At 38.4% G+C, this 21969-nt stretch overlaps 1 protein-coding gene across 1 annotated transcript; it reads left to right on the top strand.

Moving 5' to 3' along the window:
* The first annotated feature begins 41 nt into the window (after window positions 1–41).
* On the top strand, window positions 42–21094 carry EXOSC7 (exosome component 7). The gene is made up of 8 exons (XM_021540471.2): window positions 42–118; window positions 1431–1532; window positions 2192–2286; window positions 6982–7144; window positions 12124–12194; window positions 16752–16875; window positions 17834–17989; window positions 20533–21094. The coding sequence occupies exons 1-8, from the start codon at window positions 62–64 to the stop codon at window positions 20635–20637; spliced, it is 873 nt and encodes a 290-aa protein (XP_021396146.1). The 5' UTR covers window positions 42–61; the 3' UTR covers window positions 20638–21094.
* Window positions 21095–21969: the final 875 nt, after the last annotated feature.

Raw genomic sequence — 21969 nt, 5'->3', positions numbered from 1 at the left:
AAGGCGGGCGGGAGGCGGGGAGGAAGCGCGGCAGTGCGCAGGTGCGGCGGAGGCGGCGGGCATGGCGTCCGTGGTGCTGAGCGAGGCGGAGAAGCTGTACATCGTGCACGGCGTGCAGGTACCGCGGGCGGGAGGCAGGGGAGGAGGGAGGGAGGGAAGGAGCCCTCCACCGCTCTGTCTGGTGGCGAGCCTCTGGAGCAGTACTCAGCACACCGAGCATCAGAACGGGAAGCAGGCTGAGAGCGGGACGTGGATTTGTTTTCACAGAATCACACAATATGCTGGCTCGGAAGGAACCCACGAGGATCACCCACTTCTGGCCCTGCACAGAGCACCCAAAGAGTCACACCGTGTGCTTGAGGGCATTGTCAAAAGGCTTCTTGAGCTCTGTCAAGCTTGGTGTTGTGACCACTTCCCATGGGAGCCTTTTCCAGTGTCCAGCCACCATCTGGTTCAAAAACCTTTTCCCGATGTCCAACCTAAGTCTCCCCTGACACAACTTCAGGCCATTCCCTCAGGTCCTGTCACTGGTCACCACCGAGAAGAGATCAGTGCCTGCCCCTCCTCTCCTGAGGAAGTTGTAGAGTGCAGTGAGGTCTCCCCTCAGTCTCTTCCAGGCTGAACAGCCCAAGTGACCGCGGCATCCCTTCAAACGACTTCCCTGCAGGGCCCTTCACCATCTTCATTGCCCTCCTTCGGATGCTTTCTAAGAGCTTAATATCCTTCTGCCCCCATCTGCTCCTCTTTCCTTGGTCTTTCCTGGCTCTTCCTCAAGTTACTGCCATTGGATAGAGTTTTAGCCTGTAACTTGGCGAAGGAACACGAGTGGACAATGGAGGAAGAGTGAAGGGTGTTTAAGGAGAAGCCCCAAAGATAAAAGAACTGTATTCTTACTGAAATTTACTGAAAACCTGTTTTTATGGGAATGAGCTGTAGAGTATCAGAGGATGTGTAATACTCATTTGTGGAATACAAATGGAGGAAAGCATTTGGGAGGCTGGTGTATTACTTTTGTCTGCTGGGGTCCTAATTACTGATGTAAAAGTACAGAACTTGCCTATCCAAGGAAAGAGCTGGGTTGCGTTAGGTAAAGTACCATTTAAAGCCAAGACCTTTACAGTTTTGAAATCCAAAGCTTTCTTTTGGGAATTAGAGGGACTTGGTGCAATTCATTGGTGCCTGCAGATTGCTTGTTACAAGCTCTACATAAATGAGATATAAATTAAAAAGTATAGTTTGTTCTTTTGTATTCCATGGTGAAACTACAAGTTTTTGCTTTTATATCCTTTTTAGTGCTGCATTTGGTATAGGAGAAGGAAAGTTTAAAGTCACAGAGTTTTTTGTTTGTGGTGGGGGTTTTTTGTTTGTTTTGTTTTGTTTTTACTTTTCACTACTGATTCCCTCAACAATAAATTGGTTGTCATACTTAGGAAGACCTTCGTGTAGATGGTCGAGGCTGTGAAGACTACAGATGTGCAGAAGTAGAAACAGATGTTGTATCAAACACAAGTGGATCTGCAAGAGTAAAGCTGGTAGGTAAATTTCTTAGGGATTGGGTACCTTGCTAATGAAATTGCTTCATGTGACTAGTTAATCTGATGCTATTTATAGATAGGTTTGTGTATAACCTGTATAACATGTATGTGTATAGCAGTAACTGAAACCATGGGATATGGAAATAATGGTAGGATATATAATTACTTCAGGCTGGCTCGAGCTGGATTTACTGTAAAGTGCCTGAACAGCCTTAAGTCTGCAATAATTTAACATTTAATCTTGAAAACTGAAGTTGCTTGTTGTGCCTAGTTTCTGGGAGGTGCAAAAATTTCTATTCCTTTAAAACGATGCAAAACTACTTCTGACATGTTGACTGTGAAGAAGATAAATGTACTGTGCACCATTATGAAGGTTCTGCAGAAAGAGCTGTTTGCAGAACCAAAATGACAGAAGTAGTCTTGGATATTAAGAATCTTTTTAACCTAAAGACAGGTAATATGTATGGTAATTGTTTGAAGAATCTTCTTACACTTAATATTGTCCTTCTAAAGCCTTTTGTTTTTTAAAAAAAATGTTAATTTTAAGTTCATTCTGATAGAATGATCAGATAACTGAAAGGTAGAAATGTCAGTTTACCGTAGACATTTAAATTAAACACACAGTTCTGTTGAGTGATGTGTTCTTGTTTTAATAGGGAGAAACTGATATCTTGGTAGGCATAAAAGCTGAAATGGGGACACCGAAGCTGGAGAAACCAGATGAAGGTTACCTGGAATTCTTTGTTGACTGGTTAGTATACTAGAAAATAATGAAATAGATCTAATACTTGGAATAAATTACTGATCAGGTCTTGCCATTCTTCAGAGGTTTATGCCTTCATTCCACTAACCTCCTCTAGGGGTTTGAGTGAGAGAAACAAGTTATTCTACCGTTTCAGTAACAGTGAATGTTGAGGAATTTTCTGCTGATCCTGCAAACCCAAAAGAAGCAAATCAGCAGGAGTTGAACAATCAAAACTAGTTAAATAAAACAATCCCAAATTGCATAGCATCACTGCAGCTGGAAAAGGGTAATGGTTCAAGTACACACGCTTGGAATGAGCCTTCATGATTAAAATGTCTAGCTGTTGTTTTTGCCATGATAAAATAGAGAAAATTTATTTAAAAAAAAAAAAGTTGGAAGAAAATAATTGACCAATGCACACTGTACTTTAACTATACGTAAAGTTTGGCTTACTTTGTCTGTGAAAGCAGTGGAAAAAGTTTGACATGTGTTTAGTACAATTTTTTTTTTTTTAAAAAATGAAAAACCTCAAATGTAAATTTCAGATGCAAAGACTAATTAGAAATTTTAGTTATATATTTATATGTGAATCCATCTTTCATTAACTAAAAGGGTGTTTATTTTTAATCAGATTTTTTGCATTTTGTTACAAGTGGACTGTTATTTATCCTTACACTCTTCATAGTGTTTGAATTATGCAAGAAGCTGGAAGAAAACAGAACTCTTGTTTAGAGGTTGCTCTGAGATATCACAGTGATATCTCAATGTTAGTCTAAATTGTCTGCAGCCAAGACTACAGTATCCATGTCTTGCAGACTTACCCAAAACTCTTCTTTATGATTTAAATTGCTTTGGGGACCTCTCATAAAAGCCTTGGCATTGTCAAGATGGATGCTTTACATGTGGCATCTCTTTTCATTTTTATTAGAAACAAAAAATGTTGCTACTCTGACATTAAACCAATATACCACTGTTAAAGCTAAGGTTTGAGAGCTTTGCATCACTATGTTCTAGTTAACTGTGGAAACTTAATGCCTTAAAGGAAAGCACTCACCTGTGAATTGATAGTTTGTTTACAATTGCTGTTCAAAAAATACCAGATGGGAAGATGATCTTGAATGTGGTCCTGCTGTTAGAACTCCTGTATGAAGTGTCTTAAATGGTACATGTTTATTGTTTTGGGTTTTTCTTCCCTATATGAAGAAAGTCCATTGACAGCAGGGACATTTTCTTTCTAAAAAAAGTGGTCTGTGGACATGTGGCAATTCCATGGCACTTCTTGTACATGGAAATAGATACTAGAAAATCTTCAACTCATTATATTAATGCTCAATTGTATTTTCTGTTATCTCCGCTTCATGGGATGGGAGGGAGATGTGCATCAATCTTGTGGGAGTTGGATTTAGTCAGTTCAGGAAATAAGTAATCTTTAATTTCTGTGACAACAGGACCCAAGGGCCTGAACTTTAGAGGATTGTAGTCAATTGTCACATTCTTGTGGGATAGGGAAGGGTATTCTTTAGCTTCCAGAAAGATGCAAAAGACAGAAAGTGGAGGCAGCTTCCCTCTGTCAAGGGGAATGAGCTGCTGTCAGTACCCTGATGCTTTGCCAGACTGCCACTGGTTGGTAGTAACTGAGCACAATTCAATACCCTGAAGCTTCTGGTGAAGTTCCTGTGTGTTCTAACTGGCTTTTGTATTGATGAAGCTAATAATAAAAACTCAGACTGCAGTGATTACTATCTTAAAATGCTTATTTCTCAAAACTTCCATAGTTTCTTTTACTGATGAAGATAATAATTTGCTGGATCATGTGTATAATTCTCTGACCCAGACTTCTATTTCTCTTTATTCTGCTCTGAGTCCTTTACCTGAAATCTGAGAAGCACACTTAGTCCCATTTTGAGACAGATTTTAATGTGAATCTCTGGAGGGGATGATTTTTGGGCACTGATTTGTGATCCTAGAAATTAATTATCATAAAACAAGTCTATGTCCTAATATGTGTGGTATTCTTACTGCCTCTCATCACTGGAGAAGACATTCATCCTGGCCCTTGATGCTGAAAGACTGCTATGTCTGCTTGTCTCACATTTGAGTTTTGTGGCTGATCTGATTTATCACTTTCAAACTGTAAGGTATAGAAACAACAAGAAAAACAGACATCTGAATTCCTTGAATGCCTCAGATTTTGTTTGTGGGGTTAGGGAAGCAAGGAATATATTTGTCCAGATCTGACCAACTGTAGATTACAGTATATTAATGGCCTGAGCAATAAGTGAGAAATGTTTAACTGTTGCAATAGAAAGATTTTATCTGACAACAGGAGGAGTTTTGCAATTCAGTAGAGATATGTGGTAGAAGTATCATTGTGCTTTAAGAGGAATCTCAGACTGTTAGGCAATGTGACATTGAAATGACTTTGATAGTCTTGAAAGTTACATGCTACTTGGACGTAGAAATTCTGTACCACTACTAAGCATTTTCTAGTCTGTTAAGACATCCCCTTTCCAAATTTTGCCCAGTATAAGTTACTGCAATAATCAGTAGGCATTAGATGGCAGTATTTACCAAATAGTTATAATAATATCCTGGTAGCCTTGCTTCTTTATTTCATTTTGATTGCAAGGAAATGAAGTGTTAAAATGGAATTAAGATGCAGTGAAATGTACAGTGTTCCAATTGAGTCTTAGGTTCTTTCTACTCACTGTCAAAGCATCCACTCGTAATCAAAAAATACAACATTTGATAAAACTTTGTGTTTAGAAATAATAATGAGGCATAGATTGAAGTTTGCATAATTCTTGCAACTTGCCATAGGGATCATAATGCTTGCATAACTATGGCTTAAACAAAATGATCTTGTTAATGTGCATAAAAACTGCTTCCATGGATAAGTGCTAGTTTAGTACAACCTGAAGACCTGACTCAGCACTGAGTTATACTTAGATAAGATCTTGTCTCATAAAATTAGTAACCCTGATAACCCTGAATAATATTGTGTGTTACACTTGCAATGCTTATTCATGTGGCAAATATAGTTTGGAAGCATAGATCACTGCTTAATTAGCAGTAATGTTTCTTTGTATTTTTAAGCATGTATAGTACTGTCTGCTTCTAGTAGCAGCAAATAACTTCTAAAACGTCCAATAGTTCTTCCTGGCATTCTGAGTTTTCATCAACTCTGCAAAAGAACAAGTTGGGAGAGTTACTGTGAAGTAAGGATAATAGTAGATAATTGTAAATAAGCTTATAAATTCTGCAGTATTATTGGCACAGCTCACTTGATGGCTTAAGTCACACCTTGATAATGTGTATCTTTAGTTGTTTGCATTTGTTTTTTTTTTTTAAAGTGAAGGGATTATACTCCAGCACATAGTTTCCCGCTGTATTTTTGTACTCCTGGTGTGCTAAGGTTTTGTATCATCATGTGCACACAGAACATACATGAGAAATTTGCCCTGTGATATGCCCCACTAGGAGAATACAGGGCGTGGCCATTGCAGATTTTGAACAGATCTAAAATACTCTTGTGTAACCACTTCCTTTGATATGTTCTCTAATGAGAAATTAATTTGGTGGAAGTCTGACTGATTTATTTTAAAATAAGATTTGCAACCCTGCTACAGGTCCACTGCTTGAGAATATTTTTGCCCTCTCTATAAACCAGAGGCTGGGTTTGGAATCGTTGCTCATTATTTTACTGTATATGCATCTCTGGACATTTCTTGTTCTTTGGAGGCAGGGCATTTTTTGTTAGGTTTGGGGTGGATTTTGTTTGGTTAGATTCGTTTGGCTTTTGTTTGTTTGCGGGGAGGGGCTGGCGGGGAGGTTGTGTGTTATTTTTTTTTGTTTTGTTTTTGGGGTTTCTTGTTTGGTTTGGGGGCGGGTTTTTTTTGTTAGGTGTTTGGTTTTTTTTTGTTTGGTTGGTTTGGTTTTTTGTTAGTTGGTTGGGTTTTTTGTATGTCTCTTTTTTGGCTTGTTTTCTTTCATTGTTAGAAGTTTCTTAGCTGTGTACCAGGCCCCAGCACCCAAGGACTTTCTTGCATGGCTGCTCATAAATAGTTTGTTACATTGGAATCAGGGAAGTGAAGACCACACACTTTGTTAGATCCCGTCTGGAAGAGATGTTTCGTTGCTGTTCTCCATAAGCTGCAGAAAGCATGACATGCTTTCTTTAAGGGGCTTGTTAGCAGACAATACACTCAGTAAAGAAATTACCAATTAAGGTCAAGCAGTCATGTTACTTACAAGAAATTAGTATTCTACTTGTCATAGCATCATATCTTTCTCTTCTTAGCTAGTCTCTTAATAATTTAACATTCAGCTCTCACTAGGCTGTCTTGGTAGCTGTGCTGAACTTAATACAGATGTCCTACTTTTTTTTTTTTTTTTTTAAGTGTAGAGGTGATAGAAGGTGACAGTGCTTAAGAAATAATCTCTGAGAGAATTCGCTGAATTTTACTTTAATTGTAACTGGGGAACTGAAGATAGTAGTGGGATTTAGTTAGTATTTGTAACAAAATGTCAGTATATTATCTGCATCAAAACCTTCTCTCATGCAAAATTGAAATAATTCCTTTTCAGATAGGATACTTATTCTTGTACAAATAAATCCTTAGATACTTTCAATGTTTAAGAAATATTCTTTGGGTATTTGCTGTTTCACAAGTGAAAGTATTCTTTTCTTTCTTTATCTAGTTCTTCAAATTCTCCTGAGTTGGAAGGCCGGGGAGGAGAAGAACTTGGCACAGATATAGCAAATACACTATACAGAGTATTCAGCTGCGAGAACAGTGTAGACTTGAAATCCCTTTGTATTAATCCCAAAGAGCACTGCTGGGTTCTCTATGTGGATGTATTGGTAAGTACAGAAGTGAAAACTTAGATTCAGCAAAATGTTTCTAAGGCAGAGACTGACTTAGCATAACTTTCTGTATTTTCTTGTTTTAAAAAAAGCATCTCATTATGTGATATAATGTATCACAGCATGGATGCAAGTTTTCTTGTGAATCTACTTATAGTACTTAATCACTAATTTCAACTTGCTCTTTTTCTACTCTTCTTGATGCTGCTGTTCGACTGCAGAACTAATAACACATTGAATACTCCAAATCTCTTTCAAATAAAAATCAGCGATCTTATTATCTTACAAGAAATTGCCACTAAAGAAGGGTAAATTTCTTTTACAAGGTAGATGTAACAACAGATATCTTGTTCAAGTGAATATCAATTATTATGGGTGCATGTTAGCCCTAACAGAACTGTCCATCTGCCTGGTTCTTTGTAGTCTTATCACTACTAATTCACTAAAGTAAAATAGAACCTTTTTTGGCAAAAGCTAGGCTTAGCCTAGGTGCTTTTTGATGAAACTTGTGTACATGTATTAAATGTAGAAGATAAACTGAATATTTGTTCCCATGATAGTAATGGACACTGAGTTTTATGCATACAAATCTGATGCATGCAGCAGCTCAATTTCCAAATATACTGCATTTAAAGCACTCTGTCATGGGAATGTCAATAGAAGCTTGCCAGTTACACTCTCCTAAATGTTATTTCCAATTCTTATTGATCCAAAGTTGAGTTTCTGTTTATCAAATTTGGAAGCGTAAATATGTTAAGGGATCTTAGAGCAATCCATTGTCTCGGGGTCTGGGTGTCGAGGTGACCCCAAGACTGTAAAAGTCCTTTTTTCCCAGCCTGCACAGCCAAAGAAGAAGTCTGAATGCGTAGGGTCAGCTTCCCAAGGTTGTTTATTTTTCCTTATCTATAACATTCTTTCTCTGACCTGCTGAGCTCTGTCTAGCAGGTTGGCCATGGCATTCTGTCTGCCCTGTCGGGCAATGTTTACATTTTCTACCAAACACTACGTGTACTATGTTTACAATAATGTGCCAATATCTATCATTTATGTTAGACAGTGAGTCTCTACCTTAAACCAATAGAGAAGTCACCATCACACCAAGACATGGAGGGCAAGAAGAAGGAGAAGAAGGTCAGGACATGCCCAAATCCCTCTATCTTGTCCCCTTGAACCCCATTCTAAAAAGCCCCAAAATTTTACTTTTTCACCCTGTGTTAATTCACCTACCACACTACTCAAACCCTTGTGGCTTGTAATTCCTCATACAAAGTTGTCAGTTTTTTCCATGGGCTAAAATGAAAGCCACAGGTGTTTTTGATATCATGCCAAGGTCTCTGAGTCCCCTTCCAGGGTCTTGAGACAGCCAGGGCAGCCAGATGGATGTCCTGGACTCCCACACATTAGGATCTGTGAAATAATGTGCAGAATGTTAAGCTGTATGGCCAAGAAATTAAATACAGGGTTTTGTTGAACAATACAGGAACATTTAGACTAAGACCTAAATAAATGTGAAAATTAGTTCACTAGTTATTTTAAAAGCAGTAGCATTAGCCTAATTATAGTAGATACGGTACAACAGTCCAGCTACAAAATGATGGAATATGTACCTCTACTGAGTGCTTTAACAGCCCAAGTCTCTGGCTTATTGCAGCTTGGCGAGGTTTAATGGAGAATGAAGTGTTAGTTCTGAGAAATCACACTGGGCCCTTTAGTTAGGTAGGTAATTACAAGCAGAGGTACAGAATATTAAATGCTGTGCTTATTTAAGCAACATGCTGCTTAACATTGCATAGGCACTGCATAAACAAAGACTTTCATAAAGCAGTCTGCTTCTCTGTGTGTGTATATATATGTTGTATTATATATGTATGTATGTATATATTGTTGATTGTCCAGTTACAGAGAAAAACAGCCTCTGTGTTTTCATGCTACTAATTGTATCAGAATTATGAACGTCAGGGCATCAAGGCATCACTATGTTATGTGAGGAATTTTACATTTATCTCTTTTTACAATGCCAATTAAAAATCTGTTGCAGGTTCATAATTACGACTCTCAACCTGATGGGTCTTTTTAATGTTATATTCTGCAGGGATTTTGTGTGTGAGCCATTGAAGAGTGGTTGGTACAGTTAGAACAAAATACTGTAAACATTTCTTTCTTATTCTGTTCTATCTCCGCCTTTTTTTTTCCATCTCAGTCCTCTGTATTTTCACTTTTTTGACATACTTGTAATATTTCCTTTTGCAAACAGTATACATGTATATTACATGTGATAGTGTAGGTGCTTGACACCTACAGATTTTTCTGAAGCTGCCGTTGCTGAATCATTCCTATAGAATTCTACTTTTTATAGTGTGTGGTGTAAGGATGACACTTGGGCTAATATAAGGAACAACTCATATTATTCGTCATTTGAGGGAGACAGATTCTGAGTATAAAAACAACACTCAAAGAGAGTCCTTTGGGTGATATTTTCCTTCAGAATGCCTGGAAATTCTTTACATTGGTCTTTGTGTTGCATAGTCAAATTGGAGAGAAAATAAACTTTTAATCCATCGTAAGGCTGAAAATATTGGTACCCTGCAGTCAGGTGTGAAGGTACTTGTCTGAAAGTGTCTCATTCCAAAAGACAGAGATCCAGAGAGAATATTATGAGCCTGGAAAATACTCTATTGCTGTGCAACTTTGCCACATACAGTTTTATTAAGACACCTGTATTCAGCTCCTGTGTGTAAACAAAATTTGACACATGCAGTCTTAAAAGAGCAAATAGTGTGTTTTGCAGTCATGCAAAAGCTTTATCAATTAAAAACATCTCTCAAATATTTTCTAGTGATCAGTGTACTTGGGACATGATATAATCAGACTGGAAAAAAAATAACTTCAGCCATGCACACCACAAATATGCAGACATATGGACAAATTGAGATACATGTGTCAAAGGTGGAGAATATGTACCTTGACCTTTCAGAGTGTATTCATTCTTTTTTAATAATGGAAGGCATTCCACTTCCAAACAGTAGCTTATCAATGTGGAGTACCACAAAGGCCTGTTCTCACCCTCTCTGTTTCCCTCAATTTCTTCCTTTTCTAAGCAAACTATTGATGTCAGAAATAAGAAGCTTTTAGGCATTTTTGAGTGGGTTTTGATATATACATATAGTCTTCTCCCCATAATTTGCCCCAGCAGCCTGCTGGGCTAAACAAGGAGAATCAAAGTGCAATCTCTTACCACTCCATATCCAGTCACAGTACGTTGTGTCAGGAGGACTGGGTGCATTAGTTTCTCTTGAAATTTTTGCAGTTCACTAATGAGCACCTTCCAGGATTTCCTCATGTTTTCTATTTCCTCCTCCCCTGCCCCCTGCCTGATAAAAAAGAAGTTAGGAATCTCTACTTTTGGAGGAAAAGCTTTTCTGAATAAGGTGAAGTCTACAGACAGTCATATGTTATCTTTTCTTTCCCATAACTTTTTCACTTGCATATGAGTAAATTAAAAGCAGAAAAGACCCCTCTGCTTCCCACAACTCACAGTGATGCAGACTTTCTTAGTCTTAAAAATAGCTAAATAAATGGGAGGGATGTCAGTACAAGGTTCTTGAGCTGAGAAAAGGGTTCATTTCTTTGTGGAGGAACTGTTGCACCATGCTCTGTGCAAGCAGTGTTCCTTGCCTCTAGGAGCCACTGTAGCACAGATAAGGCTTTAGAACAGCAGCCTGAACACAAGCCTAGCAACAGTGCAGGCACATCCCATTATTGTGTTTTAATAACAAAGATATTGTGGGGCTTATTGTGTTATTGAGTAAAATCCAATAGTGACTGAAAGGGGCAAGTTAACCTCTCTGTATCCAGCAGCTGCTTGCAAAAAAATAATCTGATCATCTTTGTATTTAGCTTTCTATCCCAACTGTTTGTCATTCTTTTTACACTATCCAGTCTGTCTTCATAAAAAGTAACTGTCTTTATAGAATATCTCGTTTATGATTTACTCCCTGTGCAGGAGTTTATCTCATTTTTAAATACATTTTGAAGAACAGTCAATGTAATCAGGATTGCAAAATGTGTTTTGCTCTCATCATACAGCATAGATTGATGTCACAGAGAAGCATCCATATTTTCTTGCTGAAGTAGTTTCAAATGCCTGTGTGTGTGCCCTCAGGAAACAGTACTGGCAGCTGAGAGCTGAGCTGGTCAGAGAAGTGACAGTAGGCTATGCACAGACACATCTCTGACTTGCCTGGCAGCCTGCAGAAGGTAGTCATGGTTTGGGGAGCCCTTCCTTTTTACCTTGTATGCAGTGCTGCTTTTCCCTTTGACTGTTGTTCTCCCCATCTTCATGGGAAGAAACTGAGCTAGGCTGCCTCCACACACTTCACTTGTTCACTTTCAGGTACAAGACAAACATGACAATGACTCTTTCCTATAAACAGAATAAATCATGATGTGCCTTCATAACTACACCTTATATAACTTGCTTTCCATACCATGTTCTCAGTGACAGTGTGTGTTTCTTCTGTGACAGCAGTTCTCCCAGTTCGTTTTGTCCATCTGATATTTTAAAAAGACTCCTCTTTGAAATGAAATTAGAAAATTGATTGGCTTAATTTAGCACTAAAGAATTAATGTGATGAGTTTATAAAGGGTATTCTGGCCATAGACTAGTTCAGAACCTTAGCACAAGAAGATTAAGAATAGTGGTGGTTTCATTTCAGCTTCTATTATTAAATTTTATCATTAATTTTATTATGAAGTGCATTAACTCTTCTATTTTGCATGCATAATACAGTTAGCTGAAATCTTAATTTCCTATCTGTTTCTTTTCTTGTATAGGCTTTAAAGACAACTTTGTTTTTTAAAAACCTGTTCTGGTAATTAATTTTCTTCCTTTTCAAGTAGGTTTAAATAAAATAAAGGCTTCATTTAAAGACACTAGCCTAATTTTATTTTAAAGAGATTCTTCTTTTCCTCTCCAGTTATTGGAATGTGGTGGGAACATCTTTGATGCAATTTCTATCGCAGTGAAGGCAGCTCTCTTTAACACAAGGTAAAGCACAGATCTTATTTCATGTGGGTAGACGTGGCATGGGAAGTGGAAGAGAAACATTCTCTGTGAGCAAAACATTTTTAATGCTTAATTGTTTAAATAAATTCCCAAGACAACTTGCATTCAGATACAAGGCACTCATTTGCATGCAAGTACCATGAACTAATGTTATTTTAATTCAGTTTCTAATGATCAAGTGCCATATTGCATGTTGTGCACAATCATGTTCACAATATAACTTTTGTTGTAGCCAGATCCACAAAAGTAGTGTTGACCATATGGTTTTGTTGCAAGTGTTTGGAGGCCTTGGTGTTGATGCCTTGTGGATTTCAAATAAGAAGTATTTACTTATATGTGATGCTCCTGAATAAGAAGCCCTCTATTAGTGTGACTACTGATTTGTAATTAGCTCTGGTTTTCCACTTTTGATTTTGTTCTCATTAACTGTCAGCCTAGAGTTCTTTTTAAAATCAAGAGGAAAAAAGTGGTAGTGAGAGATTGTGGGGAGGGGAAAATTATGTGTCGTCAAAAGAACTTTGCTCCATGCATTTTAATTCAAAGAATGGAAAAACAAAATCTAGTAGAATGAATGATGCAAGTCTTCTCTGTGTGTTTTCAATAAGACTTACTACTATTTTTTCTATTGTTTCTATTTTATCTGTAGGTGAAAGGGAATATAGAGTTTTGTAGCACCTTTGAGAAAAACAACCTAGTGAATAGCTTTGCTAAAAAACTTACATGGCAAAAATAGCTGGTAGAGGTGTGAAACCTAGACTCCTACTAGCATAAATGTTTTAAAAGTGGATCTCAAATTGTTCTTCAGCATTAATTAGTGATCTGCTATAGTCACTAGTGTAGTTCTGTCTTATTTATTAGGGAATCAGGGCACAGTACTAGATCTGGAAAAGTATGTGCAAAAAGAAGAGGAAAATAAGCTTTTTATCAGATTATAAATGCTATAAAAGGGATAAGGGGAGACTTATCCATCTGAGACTAGAAATTGAATGTGTTGCTGAGAAATTTCTCATGTTAATCAAGTTCTCAGCAGTAACTTTTAACAGCAGATTGTTTTTATAACATTACAAAATACTTTTAGAAATGTAATGGCTCACAGAGGAGTTAGCAGTACAGTAAAAAAGAAGAAATGCCTGTATTTCTGTGTGTGAGTTGCCAGGATGCAAAAGTCATGTAGTGAAAACAGTTACTACCATGTGAGTTGTTTTGCAGATCCACAGCTCATACTTTATTTATGTAGCTAGGTCGTTTTTCTTACTTTAACCAGAATAAAGAGAGACAATTGTATAGAAAGTAGTGAATTAAATAAATGAGTAAAAGAACATGGACAACATGATGGAAGGTGTAATTATTTTAATGTTTCTTACTTATTTTTATTCCTCTGACAACTGTGTCCTTTATATAATCTTTAAGCTGCAGGCAAACTGCAATTCTTGTTGAAGTTGAGTATCATTTCAATATGTGATACAGTATGACACTGCCTGTTGATTTTTTTAACTTTGAAAACCCTATCTTGTTGATTTGAGCAGGGAACGCTAGTACAGCTCATCTCATACAAGCTCAGAAAGTCAAGAGGTGAAATTCAAAGTGAAAACCTGTTGTACTCGTTCACTTTTTTCTCTCCCTTTCCCTTTGTAGCTACTGGGTTTTCTTTGGATTGACACAAGGTTGTTTAAGAGTAGCTGCCTGTTCTCCATAAATTATTATTCTCCAAACAAGAAAAGATGTCAGTTTGAAGATTGCTTCAGATTAAGTGTTCTGAACTGTGTTTGACATGTGTCCCCTCTTTGACTCTTACTTGCTTTTCCTACTTTGTTTACAACCAGGTTTTTGTTCTGTTTTCAGATCTTTGCCAGCCTTGACTAGAGCATTGGAACAAAGAGCAGGGAGCTCAAGCTGCTGTTTTTTCTTTGAAGCTACAAAATTTTAGATATTCAGATAGGCATTTGAAAACTTCAATTTAAAATCTTGCTCTAAGCATTTTTGTAACATTTGTGGACATATCTTGCTTTAGAGCTAAGTAAATCCAACATCAGAACTTCAGGAATTTTGCTCAAGACTTACGGGATTTAAATCCTTTGAATGCCTGACCTGACTTGTTCTCTCCCCTTCAGGCTTGGAACAATGACAATAGAACTGGTTTAGGGGAAATATTTACTTCTTGCAGTTCTGTATTGTTCACTGAGTTCTAAAAACTACCATCAAGATCATGTGCACAAGATAGCAGAGACCAGGCTTTCTTCTTACCCATGCCTCCCAGATGTTTAAGGATGGATTTATTAATGATGGAAGTAGATATTGCAAAATGTGCAGTTAGCTACTGTGACAGGACATTAAACTCAGTTCTGTGGAATGTGCCTACTTACAACCGAGGCTGCAGAAAATAGTTACAAGTTAGGCAAGTTACAAAAACAACAAAGTTTCTAACACAACAGCTTTGCAGATACCAAGGTTTTTGCTGCACAGCGTGGTAGAGGCAGAACTGATGCCTGCTTGGAAGGGTGGGACTGCTTTTGCATTTGTGAAATCTGGATCTGCACACAAAGAAAAGAGCACTGTTTGTTACATGACTGAGTCTTGCTGTACAGATCTCTGCCCTGATTAGTTGCAGGAATCAAAATAGAAAAATGAAAGTTGCAAAGTAAACATGTACAGCTACTTAGGATAAATCTTCACAAGCTGGAAGAGGAAATTTACATTGTTCTGGAGAAGCCTTGTGCTACATTCACTTTGCATGGTTTTTGTGTCCATATACCCCCCTTTTATGCAGCTGTGATGCTTGTGTCTGATGTTTTTGCCTTTGCAGTATTTCTAATTTACACCTCTCTCATCTGTTCTTGGCCAAAAAAGCTCCTTGCAGGCATTTTTCAGGTATTAATTCTGGCAACTTTTTCTTGCAGACAAACACTGCTCTGGTTTCAAAGCTATTTTAGGTTGGAGTTAAAAGTTGCTTAATCTCACAGATTTTCTTAAAATCTTGCTTTAGTTTTTAAACATTACTCTGGCATGTACACCTCTGCCTTGTCTAGGCTGTTGTCCAGCGTTGTCCATTGTCCTGTGTAGCTTGAGGGTTAGTCTAGATAGTGACTTTATTCCATCAACTCTAATGGAATATTTTAAACTTGAAAATAGGCTTCGATGCATTTCTAATGAGTTGAAAACATTTGGAGTTTCATTTCTGGAAGAAGTGCACATCACAATTGTTCTGCTTACTCAAAGTCTTAGTTTTGGGTTGGCTCAGGCCAGTGTGCTTGTAAGGAATTTGTTGTCACTGGAGCAGGGTTTTCTGTTTTGAAGTACTTGCCATTACAACTTTTAGCCCCAAATAACTAAAATACTCTTCCAAGGATCAATCAAAATCACTTTGTGTTGGTGGGGGAGAAATGTTCATTAAATGAGTCCATATCTCCTCTTTTAAAAGAAGAGATTTGTTACAGAGTGCATAAAAGAATGTAACCTTCAGAATCTAGTTATAAAACACAATGCTACTGTAAAAGCACTAACGTAAAACCAGATTGTGGTTACAGAAGTTAGCTGTCTTGGGACATTTTGAAATACTTTGTTTTCAAGTGCAAATGTGTGAAAGATTGAGTAGTGAGCTCTGTGTGTGTTTTACTGGCCAGTAATGCCAAGTCTCTCAGTCAGTACTTCATCCTAGCAGGCACCTGGATAAATGAGGGTGTATAAGATGCTGACATTCTTGGCAGCTTGAGATACCATCTTCTCCTAAATTATTTTAAATTACTTTACTCACTATGCTAAGGAAACTGCCTTAAATAATCCCGTAAAACCTCTATTAGATGGCTATCACAAATACAATGTATGTGCGACTGATAAGGAGCCTGTCTAGCTCATTTGTGAGAAAGCTCATCATTCACAACTGAGAAGAAAGCATTTCTTGGATTTCTGCCTGGGTTTTCATCACTGCTTCCTCCTGATGTCTGTGTATCTGTCCTTAGAACAGTAGAGTATCTTGCCAATCTTCTCATCTTGCTAGAGAAAGGATTTTACTAATGTCACCTTTTCTCTTCCCCCCAAATCTCTTTAGTTGGTGCTATTCTTTCCTGAACAGCTTCACTACTTGTATTTGCTACTGGTGTCACACCTTTGCCAAGCAATGCCACTGATGTAATGCTGACAACTTTGCTGTTGTCTGCAAGGTTGGGAACCACAGAACAAAAGGATTCAGTTTTGTTAATTGGTCTCCTGTACATCTATGACATTCTGGTAGATACAAAGAATTGTTCAGAACTGATTTTTGTAAGTTCCGAACTAATTTCTCCCCATGTATAGTGTAAAGAACAGCTCAAACTTGAACTGTTTGAATGATGTAAATATGATGATCTTATCTTAAATATCTTCCCACTTACTGTGTTTTCTTTGTAGTCTCAGGGAGTTGTTAATACTTTGATCACATTTTGTACTGTTCTACTAAACATTTTGCCTCATTTAGAAGAACAGCAATTTCCTGGAGTTGTGACTGTATAACAGCTGTGTTTGTTATGTGTTCTGACAATGACTCTGCACCTTTTGTTTCCACAGAATACCCAAAGTGCGCGTTCTGGAGGATGAAGAAGGCACCAAAGAGATTGAGCTGTCTGATGACCCTTATGATTGTATTCGACTCAACATAGATGAGGTGCCCTGTGTTGTCACACTAAGCAAAGTAAGCCTGACAAATTTCTGATTTCTGCTAGAGACTCCAGTTGCTGTTAATTTCACCTGCCATTTATTTTTTTTCCCCTAGATATAAAATTAGATTTACAGAAATGGTCCATGTCCTCTATGTATATATATTTGTCTTTGGCCTCCTAATTAAGGATTTTACTGAATAACAAGAGTTCTTTGCACCTCTGATTTGTAGGTTTCTACTTGATGCATTCTTAAAATGCATCTTTGTGCATGCAGAGGAGTTTTTATTATTTTTCATCTGCTCCTTGCTTAAGATCCAGAGGAGCAGATATGTTAGTATATTAAAACGAGAGGTCACTGTGTTCAGGAGTGCAGGCTGTGTGATCTGCCTGGAGTTACATGCTGAGTATTTGTTGCTGAGGACAGCATTCCATTTTCATGGGTGCAGTACCATCCCTTTCCATTCAAACAGATTTTTGTCTTCCATATATAGCACACAGCTAACATAGTTGATTTTATGAGTACTGCATTTTCCATTCCAATTGTTAGTGATTGGCTTAGCTACATGAAAATTTGGCTGGCATTTCTTCTAAGCAAATTGCATAAATAGTAGAGGGGCCATTGCTGAGATGAGGACTCATCTGAGTCTTGGGATGTGTAATTTTCAGGTAAAGGGGAGCAAAGTCTATGCTTAGAGTTGCAGGGAAAGGTGGATATTGAGTTTCATACAGATGAAAGGATGGTGGAAAGGAAAACAGTATAAAATAGTGACATGCTTATCTCACCTCTGTTGTTTATGTACCCATAATTTGGGGTCAGAGGCTGTTTAAATTGTGTGCTTTTAAGTCAGTCTCTGACTATTTCCTAAGGCCACATGGTTTTAGGATGGGAGGCTGTAGATAAGTAACAAAGCCAGCATTCACAGTTTGATTTCTCAATGGGGGAGCTTTGAGGACTGCAAAGTAATGCATTGTTTTGTCACTAACTTGCAGATTGGATATAGGCACGTGGTGGATGCTACTCTTCAGGAAGAAGCCTGTTCTTTGGCAAGCCTGCTTATTTCAGTGACCAGTAAAGGTGCCATCACTTCTATGAAGAAGGTGGGGAAAGGTAGCCTGGATCCCGAGAGTATTTTTGAAATGATGGAGGTAAGGAGTGTTGAGCAGTTGACTCTTGGATGATACTGGATGAGTTGGAGCTTGGGTGTACAGAAAGCTTCAGTAAAGGCTTTTAGAGCAGAGACAGTGGTGCTTTGATGTGGTGCACGAGGGACTTTGTGAAGGACACAGGCATTTGCTTTGAAACAGATTCTATTGTGAGTGGGCACTGTCTAAAACTTGTAGATGCCTGAAATGTGTGGCACTCACATTTGTTTCAGGCAAGTACTTCACAGCTGTAAGACAGTAAAACTTAAGCTGAGAAACTTTGAGAGTATTTTTAAGGAACATGTTCCCTCTTTTACTGTGTCTTTTAAAAACTGAAAGACCAAAACTTCTAACGTGGTAAAGTTCCTATAAGAGTAGAGATGGTGTTTGGAATTTGTGGTGCATGGTGTTCTAGCACAACTCATTTGCTTAATGATAAATGTACTGTTCTCATTTTGCTGTTGTTTTTCTTTGCTTCCTTACTGAGTTTACAATCTGTCCCTACTTCATAAAAATACTAGTATCTGGATATTGTCCACATTCATATAAGATCCATTTTAAACCCTTCAGGCTCTTCTTAAATCTGTTCTCCAGTGTAAATTCTCATGCCTGAGTTTGGCCTTGAGCATGAGACAGAACTTGAAAGTCAGAATGAAAATTAGATCCTTCAAGCCGGCTCCGTTTCCTAGAGACACAGGGCTAATTTTTGCATGGCTCTAGTGAGGAATGCTGAAGTTGGAGCCAAGTTTGACAACAGATTGTCTCAAGAGGGAATTACTGAGTATATGGCACTTGACTGCATCATGATATCAATCCAGTGGTACCAGTGGGCTTTTTATTTGCATTCACACATGCCTTTCATCCCCCTTACCTGGGTAGAGATGTGTTATATCTAAGTCCTCTGCAGGAGTGAGAGATAAGGCTGATCACAAAAAAAAAACCCAAGATGTTTTCTGTGAGGTCAGAAATTATCTGTTTGGTCCTGCCTTACACTCAACATCCTGATCAGGATATCAGGAAAAACAAAAGGGCCTGAGAATGCCCAGTAGAGGAGCTGAGTAACCTATGTCTGACACCTCTATTCCCAGATGATTTCACTGCAGGTCAGAGGATGTTTGGTTTTTCCTCACTGGTAGAGAACAGACATTCTAGGACATATCTCTTAGGAAGGGAGTTTCATGGGAAAGTTTTGGGAAGCTGCCAAAGCATTAGGCTTTTGGTTTTTTTACTGTGTTTATGATCTGATCCATTAGAGAGGCAAGCAGGAATATGATGGCAACCGTGTTAGGTCAATACCAAAGCTCTGCACAGTTCCAGCTCACTTTGACCTGGGGTGAGCAATGTTGTCCTACATTTGAGAAGAAAGTGTATCAGCCCTCTTGACTCTGGACTGCTGCAGTGATCTTTGTCCCAGTGCAGAACAGTTCTTGTTCTTGTGCCCCCCCCCATTTATGTAGCTTTATGGTGTTTAGTATTGACCTCTACCATGCTGCATCATAGCTCTTCCCAAATTTCCTTTGGTACCATTGGCCATATTCTGGCATCTGGCCCTTCAATTAAAAATGTAGCTTATTTTCAGATTTGTGCATGGTTTCAGTAACTGTCACCAGGAAGTGAAACAGAGTTTTGTGTCAGCTGTGTGTCAGGCCTAGGCTTCGCTGCATAGATCAGGAACCAATCAACTAATTTTAATATAATCTGCCTTTGGCTCTTTAGGAATGAGTGGGCTTTTTATTTCTGTTTGCAGTCACTATTTCAGGTCATTTAGAGAGACCCTGGGAAAGTTCCAATGAGTATCACTGCCTTAAGATCTTTATTTCACCACTGCCCAATGTTTCCCTGCCCTCTACCTTGCACAGTACGCTTGGGCAGGTGGGATGAATAGAGGTCACTGCTGGAGCTAATGCTGTTGTGTTTTCACTACTGGAGTTTATTTCTGTAAAGAAAACGTTCTGTTAACTCCTTTACGATCCTTGGACAGGACAGAATCATATGAAGGCCCTGCCCACAGAGTGATTTGATGGGGCAGCCAGTTTGTATTTTGGGCATCTCTGGCCACAGGACAGGGTGTTCAGCTGGCCTAAATTCACTCTGCTGATTCTGAGCACATTCAGATGAGTCTACTGAACTTTCTGTTAGTAGCCTGCTTTGCTGGTCAAATGTCTCTTGTTCTCTGGCAGGTAGAACTTCTCTGCTTCATGCTCTGTGTGCTGGCTAATTTGAATGTATGCTTGTGGCTGATGTGAATCTAATTTGTATTCCTGGGTGATCCAGCAATGTGCAGACCTGGTATTAATGATTGTGAAATGCTTCTCTGATGAATGAGAGCACTGGCTTTGTGTGTATGTTCTTCCAAAACTTAATCAAGTCAAAATGAAACTTTCACCATAATTATTTTTCTAAATTAAAAGCATATTTTATGATACCAGCTGGTGTATATGAATCATCAAAGGGAAAATATTTGTCAAAAGGAAGTTTTCCATAAGAGTTGTCTTCCTGTAAATAAATATATGTCTCAGGTTTCTTTTACTTTCTTTGCTTTGCAGACAGGACAAAGAGTAGGCAAGTCACTTCACATAGCCCTTCAGAAGATTTTGGATGAAGAAGAGAATCTGGGGACTTCACGACCAAAAGTTGGATTTCTAGGATGAGTTTTTATTAAATGTTCAAAACTGTTTTTAATTGATTTTACAATCTTGTCCGTTTGTATCTAAAGAAAGGTTATTTTTTTTTGTTCCGGTAGAGTAATCCTCCTGGCTAAGAGGCTTTCAAAATGTTACTAAGCATAAAGAAAGCTACAGTTAAATGCAAATAAGCAAATTTGAGGTGCTTTCCATACAGGTAACTGCTGGCATCCAGGAAGTGCAGCAGCAGTTGATGCTGTTGCCTGGGAAGTGCTTGAGTCTGTTTTCCAGAGTGACTGCTGTGCTTTCCACTCAATTCTGTTTGCACATGTTGTACTTCTGTAAACCAGCTGCTGTGTTCTAGAATGCATATGGGGTTGTCTTCAGCACAGCACAAATGAGAGCAGCACTAGGTGGAAATCTTCCTTCAAATTACCTTACTATTTTTTTAATAAAACGTGGTTAGGTTTTACAATAAATACAACATGGTCTCAAGTTCCCAATTCATATTTTAAACCAAGATTTGTCTACAACTCCCTCACAAGGAGAAGCAGGGAGCAGGCACTGAATTATTCTCTTAGGTGACCAGTTACAGGACTTGAGGGAAGAGCCTGAAGCTGTCTTAGGGAGCGTTTGGGTTGGATATCAGGAAAAGGTTCCTCACCCAGAGGGTGCCTGGGCACTGGAACAGGCTCTCCCAGGAAGCAGTCATAGCACCAAGTCTGACAGAGTTCAAGAGGTATTGGGACAAAGCTCTCAGACACATGGTGTGACTCCTGGTGTCCTGTACAGGAGTTGAGTTTTGATGATCCCAGTGAGTTACTTCCAACTCAGGATATGCTTTGACTGCCCTGCTCCTTAGAGCTCCAGCTATCCCTTTTGCCCACAGGTGCAATAGTAACACAGCCAAAACTTCTCACTGTGGCTAAGGAGAAGGGACATGACCAAGGGAAATGGAAAACCTAAGTTGATTTTTAAGAGTTTGATAATTCAGCTGGAAAACCATAGTGGCTGTCAATAATGATCCTTCACAGGGAAAAGCAGAGGATTAGAGATAAGTCATGGATACAAGTTGTATCACCAGGTGTTGAAAGCAGTGGAGTGGATTCCCTCCCTACATCAACTGGATGGCCAGCAAAGAATAAGAGGTGTTTATTTGGCTTGATAGGAAGAGACAACAGATGGAAAAAGTCAAAGGAAGAAGTTGATTTTTAAGAAGCCAGTATTTCATCTGCAAATGTTAAGGATTGTTTTGAACAAACTTTATGGCAGAAATTACTACAATAATCCAGGATTTATTTAGCTCTTACACAAGCAACATTTTCTGAATTTTCTGTTTCAATTTTTTAACATCAGATT

Source organism: Lonchura striata, chromosome 1 (assembly GCF_046129695.1).
Source record: "Lonchura striata isolate bLonStr1 chromosome 1, bLonStr1.mat, whole genome shotgun sequence".
Taxonomy (NCBI): Eukaryota; Metazoa; Chordata; class Aves; order Passeriformes; family Estrildidae; genus Lonchura; species Lonchura striata.
Note: the sequence above shows the minus strand (reverse complement) of the source record. Positions and strands in the feature narration are given on the sequence as shown.

What these genes read in the sequence shown, in the direction of transcription:
- EXOSC7 (XM_021540471.2), top strand. Translation starts at nt 62, where the DNA reads ATGGCGTCCGTGGTGCTGAGCGAGGCGGAGAAGCTGTACATCGTGCAC. An exon ending in GATCTGCAAGAGTAAAGCTG is followed by an intron (nt 1,533 to 2,191) that starts GTAGGTAAATTT and finishes TTGTTTTAATAG; the next exon opens with GGAGAAACTGATATCTTGGT. An exon ending in GTATTTTTGAAATGATGGAG is followed by an intron (nt 17,990 to 20,532) that starts GTAAGGAGTGTT and finishes TTTGCTTTGCAG; the next exon opens with ACAGGACAAAGAGTAGGCAA.